The sequence below is a fragment of the Microcaecilia unicolor genome, chromosome 9 (genome assembly GCF_901765095.1).
Source record: "Microcaecilia unicolor chromosome 9, aMicUni1.1, whole genome shotgun sequence".
Classification (NCBI taxonomy): Eukaryota; Metazoa; Chordata; class Amphibia; order Gymnophiona; family Siphonopidae; genus Microcaecilia; species Microcaecilia unicolor.
The window spans coordinates 35,565,404-35,582,828 of NC_044039.1; the positions used below are offsets into that span (position 1 = coordinate 35,565,404).

At 45.0% G+C, this 17,425-nt stretch overlaps 1 protein-coding gene across 2 annotated transcripts in view; it reads right to left on the minus strand.

Moving 5' to 3' along the window:
• Nucleotides 1-266: 266 nt before the first annotated feature.
• Nucleotides 267-17,425, minus strand: part of HIPK2 (homeodomain interacting protein kinase 2) — a 283,961-nt gene continuing 266,802 nt past the window's right edge. For both annotated transcript variants that reach the window (XM_030214137.1, XM_030214136.1), the window contains exons 13-15: nt 12,242-12,492; nt 5,834-6,003; nt 267-1,149 (exon numbers count right to left, since the gene is read on the minus strand). In XM_030214137.1, the coding sequence (XP_030069997.1) occupies nt 682-1,149; nt 5,834-6,003; nt 12,242-12,492 (889 nt within the window). In that variant the 3' untranslated portion in view covers nt 267-681. The remainder of the gene's footprint in view (nt 1,150-5,833; nt 6,004-12,241; nt 12,493-17,425) is intronic.

The window sequence follows — 17,425 nt, forward strand, 5'->3', positions numbered from 1 at the left end:
TATTTAATGTATGTTAATTAAAAGACTACAGGAATAGTCTATTATTGAAGGGATTTAGCGAGAATGCATCTCCTCCAACGCTAGTATTTTAAAATCAAAAGTAAACAGGCAACCAAACCCATTACGTCACAACAGTGCATGGGTTTTCTTTTCTCTGGGTGAATCAGTGCTTGGACTGGATTTTTCATGGTCTGTAGAGCAGTCCTCTTGCTCCCATCTTTGTCCTTCCTCTCCTGCTCCTGCATCTTTTTTCTTACTGTCCCCCTACCCCACCCCACCCCCAAATGAAAAAGGGATAATTTCAGGTTACAGTACAAATAGAGTGAAAACCCTATGAATTTCTGGATAAATCCCTAAGTGTTACACTCCTTGATAAAAGCCTGTCACAACCCCCAACAGCAAACTGCTGCTAACCTTAGAACAAATCTTCAATACAGAAGTCTATTGGTGGAGTTCTCCAAACAGGACCCACTCCTGGGCCTTCTACATGAAAGAATAATATAAAACAGTGTCCAGTTTTTCACTTCTGTTTTATCACATAAAAGTGTAGAATTGCCTTCTCTAGCTCCCGACTACCACTTTTCTCCTCAAAGTCCTCCTTTCTATTTGCATCACAGGCTCTTCAGTACAAATCTTAGCCTCGTCTCTTCTCCATTTAGGTCCTTCAATCACTTCCAGTGTTTAGATGTAAGGATACTGATTGACCTTGGTGGGGCTTAGTGGATATCCAGTGTAGACTGCAGAAGCTGGAGACGCTCTGATATAGGTCTGGTGGGCAAACTGTGCCTGGTACTGACTTGGGTGGATAGTAGGTGACGGAAGAACCCTTGGTCCCATGCTCACAGGAACCTGGTGAACAATGCTGGCAGGGTAAGCAGTATGTTGCACAGCATGGCGCGCTGATCCTTGGGAAGCTACCAAGTGAGCAACAGCACCTGTGGAGCCCAGAGCCGCAGGAGCTGTGTATGTATAGAGGTGAGGCTGGCTAGGAAGGTGTGCTGCAGCAGCTGCGGCCAAATGTGGATGCACTGTACTATGGCCAGGGCTACTGTGAGGAAAGGAATAGGGTGCTTGAGCGATTGTTGGAGTGATGTAGGCTTGCTGCCGCCGGTGGTTTCCAGTGCGTTCTGTCGTGATGTGTTGTGGGGCCTGTATAAAAAAACATACATACATGTAAAACAAAGGTTATGAGATAAAAAAAGACAAATGAACAATAATATTACCATAGAAGAACTTGGATCAAATAAAAAAAAACCAATGGTAATAACCACAAGTTGCCAAATGGCAACAGAGAATGTGAAAGAAATGGCATATTCTGCTTAACAATGTCATCAGACTGAACTGTCACTAAACCTTATTCAGAAAGGACATCTCCCCATTTTGACTACAGAACAAACTTTTATTCATCAAGGGTATTTAGAGCAGAGATACCAAGAGACCCCGTTTTCAAAGAGAGCTTTCCAGCCAGTCTTGGCGTTCTAACAATGCCCCTCAGGCTACTTGGAACCTCTGCTGTTGATCTGAAAAAGTATGATGCAGTACCATAATGCCTTGGGATGGAAGTTCATAAAATCAAGACCAACCAAAAAGATTCACTCCAGGAAATAGGTTACTCAGCAGCTCCATGGGCGTGAGCTGCTTACCAGGCTTGGAAGAAGGGATGGAGAGGGGCCTCTTCAAACAATAACATTCAACCCAAATATTAGATTACATGGTCATTTGGCAAAATCATTTCCCAAATGAGTTTGTACCAGTGGGTTTTAAACAGATCCTTCACTGTTTTTGCCCCTTTTCCTGAGTGACTTTGGAATCCTCCAAATAATTATTTTCCATTTAGGTGTTGCTACCTAGAACTTTAAAAACATAACTGGGTCAATATTGTGCCTGTGGTGGTCAACGCACCACAGGCTGAAATAGATCTGGATAGTCAGTGTCAATCCTTATCTGGGTACCAGCACTGAATATTCGGGTTCCTTGCCGGGCCCCAGAAGTTGCTCAGGTATCACAGATAACTAAAGGGGACATTCTATATATGGTGCCTTCAAAATTGACACGGTAAAACCATGCAGTTAGCATGATTCTGTAAAATATGCCTAAAGTTAGGAATAGTTTATAGAATAGGCTCACGCACCGTTCTTGCAACTAAAATGTAGGCGCACCCATTTAGGCCACCTAAAACCAGGCCTAAATACCTGCGCCTAAGTTAGGCGCAGATCGGGTGTATTCTATAATACTGCGCATAGCTTTCTGAAATGCCCATGCCCCGCCCATGGCCATGCCCCCTTTTGAACTGCGTGCATTACAATTTACACACACCGTGTTATAGAATACGCCTAGAAAGTTGAGCGTGAAAATTGTAATTAAAGCCAATTAGTGCCACTAATTGGTTGTTAAGTACCAATTATCAGCGTGGATTAGCTCGTTACTCAAGTTGTGCGTGCAAATTGGCTTTGAAAGCTGAGATCTATGAAGCATGAATATCACATGAACAACTGAAGAGAGGACTGGACAGAAGAGTTTGAAAACTACAGGGGACCGTGCACGTTAGTAGTTAAGAAGGGAAAAGTACAGCTAAGCCTATGACCCAATGGAGGAAGTAAAAGATTCCATAAAGACAAATCTGTCTAGCTAGCTAATATTAAAATATGCCGAGGATGCAAACTGCATATAAAAACTTTCTCCAAACATGTCAGTCCTTTTAAACTGTTTCTCAAACTTGGGCCCATTTTAGTAGGGCACAGAAGCACCTGTCAAAGTTACACTTTGTTAACTTGGTCTGGCCTTGAAGGACAGTAATTTTGAACAACATTCACATGTAATGTAAATATTTGACTTTTGCAGTTGTTCCTGTCAATTTTTTTTTACCATTCTTTTCATTTTATCATGTCTTATAGCATGTAAATGCAAACGGGGTGTTCACAGGGGGGAAGTACATGGGTGGGGTATGGATGTGTCACAATTTTCCACACAGGCTATAGAACACTGTGCTAAAGTGCTACATTTCACATGCACATATTTACATCAGTGGCGTAGCTACATGGGCCACGGGGGCCTGGGTCCCCGAACATTTGGCCCTGGACCCCCCTACCGATGACCCTCTCGACCCCCCTCCTGCCGCCAACCCTCCCCCGCCTACCTTTGCTGGTGGGGGACCCAACCCTCGCCAACCGAGGTCCTCTTCTTCCGGCGCAAGGCTTCGTTCTGTTTCTGTGAGTCTGACGTCCTGCAGGACATCAGACTCACAGAAACAGAACGAAGCCTTGCAGATCAGCCAGCGGGAAAGGAGTTGGGGAAAGAAGGGCAAGGGGGCAGGGGGTGGTGGAGGAAGAGCCGGGGTGGCAGCTTATTTCTTGCCTCAGGTGGCAGATTGTCTTGAGCCACCCCTGTATAATAGAATCTGGGCGCCCAGATATGTCTATAAAATATGCGCTCGTTGAGCTGCATTTTCACACCTGAATTTGGCACACTTTATAGCTTTGCCCCTTTAACTACTGATTCTATATATGGCACACACCCTTACTGAGCGCACAGTGTAACTGATCAGTAAGTCCTTAACTAGCAATAATTAGGCACTAGCAACCTTAATTGGCATCATTTAGAATTTGGTTGTGCACTATTCAGAAAAGCGGGTGTGTCCGAGGAATTTCAAAAAGTTGCATGGAATTACAGAATTTGCCCAAAGCACGCCTAAATTGGGTGCTGGCATTTATACCTGCTTTTAGCAGGCGTAAGTACGGTCCTTAACGTTCAGTTTTTTTCAGCGCTGAATTTTCAGCACCGTTAGAAGCATAGGACACCACATAATAAGGCCGTGACCAAAGTTGTAGAGATTGTAGCACCGGGAAAGGCACAACCTACGGAAAAACGAATCAAGGACACATATCAATCTTCATAGAGATAACATAAGCCACTACAGGAAAAAGAAAAGAATAGGTGAACATTTCTCAAAGGAAGATCATTCCCTTAATAACCTTAACCTTATAGTAAAGAAGCTTAAAGGACACTTCTGGCAGTCGGCTCTCAATCAAGCTACCACAGGAAGGCCTAAAACTACTGTATCTCACTCCTTAAAAAGTTACAAAACAGCACAAAATACCACTGCTTGTATGCAGTGCTCCTTGCACTGAGAAGGCTTCCCCTCTCTTGTTAAAACTTCACTGGCTTCCCATAAAAGCCAGGATGGTTTATCACCCTCCTACATGGAACAACTAATTGATTTACCTTCACATAATACAGTAAAAACATCTAGAGAATACCTCAGGCTCCACTATCCAAACTGCAAAGGTCTTTCTTACAAATCAATCCTTGTTGCAGGGTTCACATATCAGAGTACCAAACTTAGGAATTCTCAACCCAAGCAATTAAGGTACTTAGAAGATTATCTGAGACTCCGTAAATTACCAAAGGCTTTTCTATTAAGTCCATATCTTATCAATAGACAATAAATTAATGTTGCCGTCTCTCTTATACGTTTCAACATAACCAATACTCTAGCCTCGTTTCAAGACAAACATACAACTATTCCTAATATGTTAAAATGTTATAATTAATTATCTGACTGAATATTTTTGATATTTTTTCTTGAATGTAAGCACTGCCGCCGTTTCATGCCAATCTCTCTCATGAATATTCATTGTGGATAGCCTGAAAATCTTACTGGCTGAGGTGCCTCCAGGACCTGGTTTGGGAACCACTGCGCTAACCTCTTTCCAACACCAAAATGGATGGCATAAAAAACCCAAAACTTAAACGACTGCATGTGTGTGATGTGTTGAGTAATGCTTAGATGGTGAAGAACTTAGGCCAATGCTTCTACAGTCTGTGTCCCATACATGACAGATCGGGATAGGCTGAAGTGGGTTTTGACGGCAACTCCAGTAGTTGCAACTTAAGGACGGTGCCGGGCAGACTTCTACGGTCTATGTCCCAGAAATGGAAAAGCAAGACCAGGATCAAGAAGTATTTTATACCACATTCATTGCTGGTTTAACCATGAATTGATAATGAGTCTGAATGTTGGGGCAGAATGGATGGACCATTCAGGTCTTTATCTACTGCTATGTTACCATCACAGCATGTTAGTGATGCAGAAAATCTGTACCTGCTTCATAGTAGTCTAATGGTTCGACCAGCATGTGAAAAACAGGGGAGCTCAGTTCAAACCCCACTGAAGTTCCTTCTGATCTTGGGCATGTCACTTAACCCTCCACCACCTCAGATAAAAACAGTTCATAAGCCCTCTAGAGACAGGAATATACCTACTGTAACTGATACAATTTGCCTTGCACTACAACTGAAAAAGGCATGAGCTAAATCCAGAATTCCCTTCCCCTTCCTTTCTTCATAGAAAACCTCACTGTGGTAATCCTCAACCTACTTGTAAATAAGCAGACCACTTGATCCCCTTCCTCACCTTTTCTGCATCAGAAGATGCCCCTCCCCCCTCCCAGGGAGGTGCATGACCCTGGAAGTGCTCAGGGTCATGTTAAGGGGAGAAGAGGTGGCCCATCCCTTCACTGATAACCCCAGAGCAAAGTTAAGGGGTGGCACAGAGAGGAATGGAAGACATACCTTTAGTACTTCAATCAGACACTCGGAAAAATAATACTTCAACTACAGTGATTTACTAGGGAATAATTCATCCTCAGGTTTTATGGTATCATAAACCATGAGTAAAAAGCTCAAGTGATTTACAAAACATGACAGAAAATGTGAACAGAAAATATGTCCTTACAGCTCTATGGCACTCCGTCAACACTCCCTTTGCCCCCACTGTATACTGTATTCTATGAAGGCATGAGATATTATATTTATTACATACGTCCATTCTTACCTGGCTGAGATTGAGTGGCTGCTGTTGCTGGAAGGAATGTAGCCCCTGCCGCTGTTGCCTGTACGAGACAGCTGCAAATGAGGTCCCGGAACAGTGGCTACCCATGGCAGCCCCCAGGCTGGAAGATGAGGTCTTGGCTTTGTACGAAGAGGAGTGGTGGCTGCTGGTGTCTGTGGAAGGGAAGGGAAGAGGGCTGAAATGTGTGCTCAGTCATCTCCAGAAGCCTGCTTGGCACAGGCCACAGCTTGGCCTTTCAGGGAACTGGTGGGGAAAATAAAGCCAGATGGCTGCTCTCTACCTTGAGCTGCTATTGAAAGCAAAATACAAAAAAACCCCTTTGATTTAAGTCAGACAATTATCCACTAGAAAATTTTTTTTTTGAAAAATCTACATATCCCCACCCCGGTTCTAGGTCAGTTCCCACCTGGACAGTTCCCACTGGACAGTTCCCACCAGACAGTTCCCACCCACCAATTCCCATCTGAACAATTCCCACCTAGGACAATTTCCACTGAACCAATTCCCATCGCACCAGGGAGGACAATTCCCACCCATAACCCCAAAAATACAAAACACTAGGACAAATAATCTCCCTCCCTTTTCTCTTCCACATCATGCCCCCCCCCAACATTATCTTTTACATATCCCTTTCCCCTTCCAGACATGTTCGTTGCCCCCCTCCCATACTAGGTTTCAACCTAATTCATGTTTAATCTGGGATCTAAATCTCATAAATAAGTAAATAAATAAATAGATAAATACAAACTAAAGTTCACGTGGGGGGGGGGGGGGGAGGAGGTGCAATGCTCCCTACCCCCCCCCCAAACTAGGTTTCAACCTAATTCAGCCCCTCAAAATGACATACTGATTTATAACAAATTACTACTCTACCTATGAAAAGTTATTCCATTATTATACGTTCTCTGTGTACATCTGTTTCAGATGCCGTAAAAAAAAAAAAAAAAAAAAGCACCGCCAGGACTTATGGGACCCGAGAGAAGAAAGAAGCTACAGTCGGTAAAAAAAAAAAAAAAAAAAAGGCTAGGGAGGCTGGGAAATGTCTGGGCAGGGAGAGGAGGTGGGGGGAATCCTTGGTGAGAATTGTCCCGGGAGGGGGGAGTTGCCCAAGGCGAAAATTGTCTCAGGGGGAATTGGTGGGTGGGAACTCACCTGATACCCCACCCCACCCCTTCCCTCATCACAACCACCATCATAAATGTATGATACAGTGGCGTTCCTAGGGGGGCGGACACCTGGGGCGGCGCCCCGCCCCCCGGGTGCAGTGCCCCCCCCCCCTCGATGCAGCGCGGACCCCTCCGGCGAAAGACACCCCCCCCCGCGAAAGAGCCCCCCCCCTGGGTGCATGCCGCTGGGTGGGGGGGGTGCCACAGCGCGCACCTGCTGCGAGTTTACTAACTTTGCTCGTTCGCTGCAGCTCCCTCTGCCCCGGAACAGGAAGTAACCTGTTCCAGGGCAGAGGGAGCTGCAGCGAACGAGAGAAGTTAGCGAACTCTCGCAGCAGGCGCACACCGCGGCACCCCCCAGCGGCGTGCACCCGGGGCAGACCGCCCCCCCCCCCCCCCCTTGGTACGCCACTGGTATGATATACTCATATTTTCTTCCACATTAACAGCTGCAGATAGCTCTATGTGAAAATGCATGGCAGACTGTCTGGCTTTACTCCTCTGAAGAACGGCGGCTCAGACCTTTACAGTTTAGCTTGTTGATCTGTCTTCTCTGCCAGGTCAAAGTTCTGCTCTTTCAGGTTGGGGATGAGGGACAGGAGTGGAAAAGGAGACGACTGCTTCTTATTCAGGAAGCCACAAACTCAAGAGGGATTACTCCAGTGGAAATTCTGTGCAACAGTGTATTGCAACATTTGTACAGAATTCTGCACCTCCTGTGTCAAATGGGGAACAGAAGGAGGCAGTGCTTCACAGAGAAAGCTGCAGCATGGCTGCTATCTCTCTCCCTAGTCCTCAAGGGTGTGAATATTACCACTGCAGCATTCTCAGGAATAGACGTACTGACCTGGGAACTGAATGCAACTCTTCTGCCCCTAAGCCCAGAGATGCCACATTACCCAGTTTCAGGTTGGTGATTTCTGATCACCCAATCCTGGTGCATGATGGGACTTGCAGTACTGAGTTCAATGGGCTGAATCAGGCACTACAAACCCCACAGTGCTTTGGGATGTAAGTTCAAAACCAGGACTGCCCCACAATCTCCAGCCTGGAACTGGGTAACTTGGCATTTCTGCGAGCCACCAGCCAGTCCTCTCTATTTCAGTTTGGGAAATAAGTTCATGCAACATTGCACAGCAGAGCTTCCCAGCTTGTCCTGGGGACCGCACAGTTAGTGGGTTTTCAAGATATCCACAAGGAATACACATGCAGAGCTGCCACGTTACCCAGTTCCAGGAGGGAGACTATTTGACCAGTCCTGGTTTTAAACTTATATCTCAAAGCAGTGTGGTATTTGTAGCCCTTGTTTCTATCCCCATAAAGCATCAGGATGAAGTTGGCAGAAATCCAGGACTCGACTAAAATCTCCTTCTTGGAATTGGGTAACTTGGAAGCTCTGCACATGAGATAAATCCACATAAACTGGGTCTCGAACCAGAGGCGTATCTGGACCGGCGGGAGGGAGGGGCACATTTGAGCCCCCTCCGCCATTGCCGGACCCCGCCCCCCCCCGGCTGCCATCGCCTACCTTTGCTGGTGGGGGACCCCAACCCCCGTCAGCCGAGGTCCTCTCTTCCGTTGCAGCAAAGCTTCCTTCAGTTTCAAATTCTGAGTCTGACGTCCTGCACGTTGTACGTGCAAGACGTCATACTCAGAACAGGAAGCTTTGCTGCAACGGAACAGAAGACCTCGGCTGGCAGAGGTTGGGGTCCCCCGCCCGCAAAGACAGGCGACGGTGGGTTGGCGGCGGGAGGGGGGGTGGAGAGGGTCGTTGGCAGGGGGGCCAGGGCCAAATCTATGGGGGCCCAGGCCCCCGTGGCCCCACGCAGATTCGCCCCTGTCTCCAACACATAAAGATTTATCTCATGTATATAACTTGTAGATATCCTGGAAACCCAAATGGCTGTGAGGTCACCAGGGCAGGTTTTGGAAGCTCTGGATCAAAGCTAGGCCTTCTGACACTGGTCTGACTGCTGATCACACATGAGCCAGAGGGCTGCCAGCTGGCTCCTGTTTTTCCTGATAGGCTAATTCAGGCCTGCTTTAAGTACACCCTAAGCAGAATTACAAGTTCACAGATGCAATCTGCCATAACCAGAATCACATCATCCAATCAAGTAAAATTGGAACCAAATAGTCCAACCTAACAAGAGCAGTTGCAGGGTGGGGGCTGGGATGCCAACAAACGCCATTTCACAAGAGAAAGGCTGAGCCAGTACTGATTTTAACTCTGCTACTTTTATGTACCTCTAACTCTGGGGTTCTCAACCCAGTCCTCAGGACACGACCAGCTAATCAGGTTTTCAGGATACACACAATGCATATGTATGAAACAGATTTGCATACAACGGAGGCAGTGCATTGTGAGGAAGAAGGAAGAGGGATTGTAAGGGCCCTGCCACCTCAAGCCCGATGTTCTCCTTTATTTATGGAATACGATTGCAAAACATGGGTAAATCAATTTCAATATAGTTGCAATATATATTCCACACAATCGATTACCACAACTATGACTTATTGCAAAATCTTTATTACATACTACAAATTTTGTATTAAAACCCTATGAAAATCTAAAATCACATGTATATAGAATGCTGATACCCACACCTCATAAACATATGTCACCACTACACACATACCATCAAATCAGTGCATATTCTCTAGCGAAAAAGGTGCCGGTACTCAAATGCCAGGCCACCTTTCAGGGGGTGGGGTGATCAGTAAGGGACTCACCCCACAATAGCCAGGCCCCCTGCAACCAGTCACAGAATCTATGACAAGGCAGAATTGGTGTGTAGAGCTTGAGCTCTTTCATTAAAACTTGGAGACCATGGGTCAATTTTAGCAAACAATGAAAAAGGTGCCGGTACTCAGTACCCCCTTAAAAAAAGGCCTGCATCAAATACCCTTTACAGTACACCAAAAGTAGCCCGCAACCCTTCCATTCAACAGGATAAATGAAAGTCTTAACAGGAAACAATGCACTTATCTCAACAGTCCTCCAACAACTTGTCAGGAGAAGTCTACGTTGCTCTGCACTAAACTGACGCGATGCAACCATTATAAGTCCGAAGTGTGCTCCACAGTCAGTATGTCAATTGAGTCACTTTCAAAGTTGTAACAATACCCAAAATGTTGTACACAGTCGGGTGCCATGGTGTTTTGCTTAAATATAGCAATAATGCTGACATTTGAGCCCGTCCTTAAAAGTGCCCGAACTCATAGGATTTTAATACAAAATCTGTAATATGTAATAAAGATTTTGCAATAAGTCATAGTTGTGGTAATAGATTGTGTTATTTATGGAATAAAGACAGCATAAGAAAACCAGCTGTAAGTAAACTTACTGCCAACAGAGGGTGCCCAGGGTCTTTTAGTAAAAGGTTGCTAGGCAACCAAGGAAAAGTGAAGAAGGTTTAGGAAAAATCCTGGTTACTCAGGTTGGGAGGAAACTTCCTGAAAAGGGGGACGGCTTTAAAACTCCTAGAACTGGGACTGTGAGGGGGACAAGAAGGAGCATTTTCTCCAACCCATGGAAATGGAATCCACTGGTACTCCAGATGAAGGGAGAAGCCCATGGAGCTTTCTATAACACTTGAAGATTGTGAAGAAATAGAAAACTGACCCCTGAAAGACTTGTTCATCATATGCAACAGTTGGATCCCTGTATTGCTCCTGGACAATTGAAAGTTGGCACTTAACCAGGCAGCTTGTTTGTAAGTAAAGTGTTTTTTTTTTTAAAGTTGCTAGCGGATAAGGGGAGGGGATGATAGAGATCAAGCTTTCTTTGTTATGTGCGATTGTGTGAAGGATCTGCTAGCTGTTTGAGACCTAGGCTTGTATAAGGGGAAAATGAATATATGAAAAAGATATTTTTGGTTGCTGAATAGGTTATTTATTTATTTATTTTTGTATCAGCATTTTCATGGTATGAGACTGTTTGGGAAGCAAGATATTTGTAAACTTTTTTATTGCCTACAGTCTGAGCAATAGACTATTTCCCTGGTAAACTCTGTTTCAGGAAAAGGAAGATACATTAAATTATTTAAAAGTAAGGGACCTTCTTTTGAAAAGCAGTAAAGGCAACTGCTATGGAGGAGCTCATTTGCATAAAGCTGAAATATTCCTGGATTGGATCCTTTTTTGGGTTTTATACAAAGAAAAGGAAACTGAAACCTGGATATTGCCAAAGTAGTGCATGTAGTCACAGTGGCGTACCAAGGGGTGGGGGCGGTCCGCCCCGGGTGCACGCCGCTGGGGGGTGCCGCGCGCCTGTTGGCTCCGAGTCCGCTCGTTCTCTCCCTGCTGCTCCCTCTGCGCGGAACAGGTTACTTCCTGTTCCGGGGCAGAGGGAGCAGCAGCCAGGGAACGAGCGGACTCAGAGCCCCCCGGCGATGCATTTTTACCTGCTGGGGGGGTGCCGCGCGCCTGTTGGCTCCGAGTCCGCTCGTTCCCTCCCTGCTGCTCCTTCTGCGCGGAACAGGTTACTTCCTGTTCCGGGGCAGAGGGAGCAGCAGCCAGGGAACGAGCGGACTCAGAGCCAACAGGCGCGCGGCACCCCCCCCAGCAGGTAAAAATGCATCGCCGGGGGGTCGCGCTGCACCCGGGGGGGGGGGGGGGGGGGGGGGGGGCGCATCAGCGATCCGCCCCGGGTGGCAGCCAGCCTAGGAACGCCACTGTATAGCCACCAAATTTGTGTGTTTATTTTTTTTTTCAAGGTGTGATACCTTGACTATGTGCTCCTATTTCACCCTGAGTTAAATGGGAATCAAATATACTGATCCCGGAAAAGGGCAGTGCCTTATGGTGTGGACTTCTTTACTTACTTCTGAAAGCTGGGAGTTCTTTTCTATCCCTATGGCCTTTTGCTTGGAGAGGCCCCATTACAGCATGCAGATTATCTCATGCACATTCACGATGGGTATCCTGAAAACCTAACTGGCTTAGTGTCTTGCGGAGGCTGGGTTGAGAACCCCTACTCTAACCCTATCTTTCTTAGGAAAAACTAGAGACTCTGTGGGTACAGCAGCAATGGAGCTCATTGATAACCTTACCTATGTGGTCTAGCCTTGGCCTGTCCAGAGGCTGAATTTCTCATAGCCTTGTCAGAATTGAATCCCTGTGTTTAACCCTCCAATTCCTGGAGGTGTGCAAGTGCGTGCACCAAGGAAGGGAGAGAGGCATTTGAGCAGCTCAGCTTTGGACACAGCCTCTAATAACGCACCTGGTAGCAAGCTGTCGCACTCCACCAGCACCTCACTGGCATGTGTTTTCAGCGGCGGCACAATGATAGTACGGGGGTTCCCGTTACAGTGGTTTTCTGAGGCACCTTTGCTTTCATGGGTGCTGCCAGTGTGGTTGTGGCCCCTGCGGTGCTTCAGAGCATAAGGACTGATGTTCTTGGACCTGTTGGTATCAGGAGAGTCAGGCACCGTGACACAGCTGATGACATTCTTCCTCTGTTTGGCTAAAGAGCTGGAAACAAAAACACCAAATAAAACAGCTGGCAGAGTTAGGTGCCAAGATGCAGTGCGCTGAGTGCTAAGTGCCCAAATTCTGTTATAGAATACTAGTATGTTGGCATTCATATACCAACATTTAGGCATGCCCACTTGTGCCATTTATAATAGAAATAAATACGCATATCTAAATGAGGCACCTTAGTCCATAACTTACAATATTTTGTAAGTTATGCTTGAAAATGAAGGACCCGCCTATGCCCCACCCACATGTATGCCCCTTGCATTTACACACTAACGTCCAAATTCTATATATGGTGCCTAGAGTTACACGCATTAAATTGGGTGCATGCCCAATTTAACGTGCACAATTTAATTGAATATCAAGCCAATCAGCACTGATAACTGGTGATAACATCCAATTATCAGCACTAATAGGCCCTAATTAGGATTTACACGCGTATCATATTCTATAACAATCTGTGCGTAAATCCTAATGCATGTAACTACTTGGGGGCATGGCTAAGGGCATTGGGGGCGTTCCTAAATTTTATGCACATACATATAAAATCATGCCTAGCTGTAGGTGCCTACAACTGGAAGGCGCCTACATTTAGGCGCAGTTATGCACTAAGCGCAATTCTATAAAGGACACATACTAAGCACATAAAATTTTCAGCTCTGATTTATAGGCACTACTTATAGAATGAGTTGTACACTTATATTACAGAATACCACTAAGCATGCAGCTAGCATGTATTTAACCGTAACATCAAAGTGCTAGTATTCTATCACTTATTTGTGCAAATAACATAGCAGCATAGTAGATGACGGCAGATAAAGACCTGAATGGTGTGTTTTGCTATCCAGTCTGCCCAACAGTCACACTCATTATCAATTCATGATTAAATAACAATGAATGTAATATTTATGTTAAGGATTTGTATCCTGCGAAATCTCTACAAACAAGATTCAAATGGGTATCAATACCAAATATATCACAAACTGCAGTATTGTAAATTAAAACTAATAATCAAGAATTAACAAATATAATAAAGAAATAAGTCTTTAATTTCTTTCGAAACATCATATAATCAAAAGTTAAACGAGTGCTTAATGGTAAAGAATTTCCAAACGGAAAAGATAAAATAAGACTGTCATTATTACGGTTTATATTAAAAGAACCTAAGAGTTGAAACATAGTTGGAAAGCTCTCGAGCACATCCCCATTCAATGTTTAAAGGTCAGACAACACAATGTAAACAAAATACACCTCTCGACAGCAGTGGCATAGCCACAGGTGGGCCTGGGTGGGCCAGGGCCCACCCACTTAGGGCTCAGGCCCACCCAACAGTAGCACACGTTTAGCGGTAGCTGGTGGGGATCCCACGCTCCGCCAGCTGAAGACATCCCCCTGATAGTAATTAAAACGCAGCTCTCCACGATACTGGCACCTGTGCATGCTCAGTTTTCAGTGCGTGCCAACTGCAGACTGCCAAGGTGGAAAGAAGCGTTTTCCCACCAGCTCAGATACTTTTCTGGCGGGGGGTTGGGAAGAACACTTGGTGCCCACCCATTTCTTGCCTAGGCCCACCCAAAATCTGTTGTCTGGCTACGCCCCTGCTCGACAGGAAGCCACTGAAGATCTAGAAAGAAAGGAGTCACATGATGAAATCTAGTTTTCTTATATACTAGTCTAGCAGCAGCTATGCTTTGGATCAGGCAGAGTTTATTCATGAGTTTCAGTGAAATACCAGAATAAAGGGAATTACAATAATCCACCTGAGATAAAACAGTTGTTGAACTAGTACTCTGTAATGCTGTTCAAAAAAGAACAAACTAAACATAGCTGTTTTAATTTATAGAAAGATCTTTCAACAGCAGTGTGGAGGAGTGGCCTAGTGGTTAGGGTGGTGGACTTTGGTCCTGAGGAACTGAGTTTGATTCCCAGCCCAGGCAGCTCCTTGTGACTCTGGGCAAGTCACTTAACCCTCCATTGCCTGCTGCATTGAGCCTGCCATGAGTGGGAAAAAGTGCGGGGTACAAATAAAAAAAAACAAAAAAAAAACACCTTGAGATTCTATAGTTAAAGAGGAATCTAATAGTACCCCATATACCTTAGAAATCCAATCCACCTTAAAGCATGACCCTTTCAACGTTTTCACCGATACAGGAATGGATTCCTGGTTTAAAGCAAACCACAATAATACTTGATCCTGATCCTTCTTTGCCATTTTCAGGACACAGACTGTATAAGTCTGCCTGACACTGTCCTTATGTTCCAACTCCTTCTTTATTGGTTTTCCACTGTTTCCCATAGAGGGCATCCTCCTGCTCCCTTTGTGGTCCCAACTACTGGAGTTGCCACTGAAGCCCTCTCCAGCACATCCTAATCTGTATTTACATAGGCGCAGACCACAGAAGCTAACTTTAGACAATCTGTTATAGAATGTGGAGCTTACGCCACAAGTCAGATAAACTGGCTTGGAAAAGTAGTGCAGGAAGATGCTACGAAAGGCCACACACTCTTGCTTCCACCTTAACATACCTAAGGGGCCCTATTACTAAGCCGCGTAGGCGCCACGCCAAATTGGAGTTACCGCCCGGTTACCCTGTGGCCCTTGTGGTAATTTCAATTTTGGCGTGCGTCCACTATGCGCATCTGAAAACATATTTTTTAACTTTCTGACGCGCGGCAGCTACGCGCATCAAGTGGAATTTGACACGCGTAGACCATTACCGCCCGGTTACCGTGTGAGACCTTACCGCTAGGTCAATGGCTTGTGGTAAGGTCTCAGGCTCAAAATGGACGCATGGCAATTTTCATTTTGCCGCACGTCCATTTTTGGAAAATATTTTTAAAAGGCATTTTTTTGTAGGTGCGCTAAAAAATAATTCTGCATGCGCCCAAAACACATGTCTACACTACCGCAGGCCATTTTTCAGCGCACCTTAGTAAAAGGACCCCTCAGTAAATCATGTTGTCTTCTGCCAACCCACACGCCTCTCGCTAATAAGTCTAAATCCAGTGGGAACAATAAGAGCGAGAATGAATGAGGAAATGTTCAGCCTCTTCAGAATGGAATAAAGACTGGGAACACATTTTACCAGCCGGCTTTGCACCAGTAGTCAAAGTTAAAGGATGCACCTATTTTAACTCTGAAATTTGTCCTGCATATGGATTACAGACGATCACTTGCTGCTGCTTTTCCTGTGGGTAGATTTTTCCTGGAAGGTCAAGCGCAATGATCTGAAAATGCCATTTCCAGGTGTGCTCTTCCTCCCCTGGTTAAACACATCCCTAGAAACTCCTCCTGTCAAGGAAACGAAGGAACTCATTTTCAAAAGAGAAAAATGGTCTCAAAAATGGCATAAAGTGGCATTTGGACATTTTTCTCCACAAATGTCCAAATCATGGCTTTCGAAATTTGGATTTGAGATGTTTTTCTCTGCAGGGTGTGCAAATCACAAGGGGGCATGTTGAGAGCAGGATTTGAGCGTTCTCAAACCTTAGACCTTCTGCCATAATGAAACAAAAGAAAAATTTCCTGGGCTAAAAGTTAGATGTTTGGGTCTAGACCTGTTTCAATCATGCCTAAGTCACAAAAAGGGGCCCTAAATTAAAATATGACCACTGGAGGGATTAAGGCATGACCCCCCCTTACTCCCCCCTCCCACGCCCTAACCCCCAAAGATATGAAAGAAACTGTATACACTAGTCTCTATGACAGCTTCAGATGTTATGGCCAGTCCTATTAGAGCATCAAGCAGGTCCCTGGAGTAGCCTAGTGGCCAGTGCAGTGGACTTAGAGAAGGGGATCCAAGTCTTTATCTCACTGTAACTGGTATACTCATGGTGGAAAGTGTGAAGCCTCCAAAACCCACCAAACACCTACAATACCTACATAGATGTGACACCTGCAGGCATAAGGGCTATTGTAGTAGTGTACAGTTGGGTACAGTAGGTTTTTGGTGGGTTTTGGAGGGCTCACCCTATACTACAAAAGGGTAACAGTGAGATGTGTACCTGAGACCTTTATGTAAAGTCCACTGCAGTGCCCCCTAGGGTGCCCCACTGCTCTGCCAGGATGTCTAAGTGGGCAGTCTACTAAGAATTCTGCCCCCCGCCCCATACATTCCAATGGCTTGTTTTTGTGCGTTTTTCCCTTGGACGTTTGTTTTTGTTTTGTTTTTTTCTCAAAAATGTCCTAAAAGATAGATGCATTGAGCACAAAAACATCTAGCAAATGGCCATTTTCAAAGCAAAAAGTTGGATGGTTTTCTGATTTGAAAATGGCCATGTTCACTACTGTATTTGTGGACATTTTTCGAATTTATATGTCATATCAAAAATGCCCCTCCACACATCTGTGCGATGTTGTACAACTCATGCATTCTAGCGGCATTGAGAAAGGGCAGTTTTCAGGCAGTTGATTAATGAGGGGGGAAGGGGGGTTACAAAACAGGAAAATTCTCCATGTTGTGAATGAAGGTTTAAGGTATATGGATTAGCCCCGGACTATCTCCAGGAAACAATTTCACTGTATTCTGCCACCAGTTCATTACGCTCTACCCAGGAAATTAGATGAACTATACCGCCAGTATCTGCCTGTCAGAAATTGATTAGTAGGCAGAGATCCTTGATATCTAGTGGCCCTGCCTTATGGAATACACTACCGTGTAATTTTACTTGTTATTTTGTTTTCAGGAGAGCAGTTATCTTTTTGCACAATATTTAACTGGTACCTAGATTAGAGATTATAGGTTTGGTGATGAAGAATGTAGATTGAAAATTCATTGTAATCAGAGCTGCAACTATAAGAACACTGTACTGTCAAACAAAAGTAGCAAATGGTGTTAATGCAGGCTTGGTTTGGGCTAAAGCGCAGGCGTATAAAGTAAACTGATGAAAAAATATAAAAAAAAATATATATATGTTTTTTCTTAAA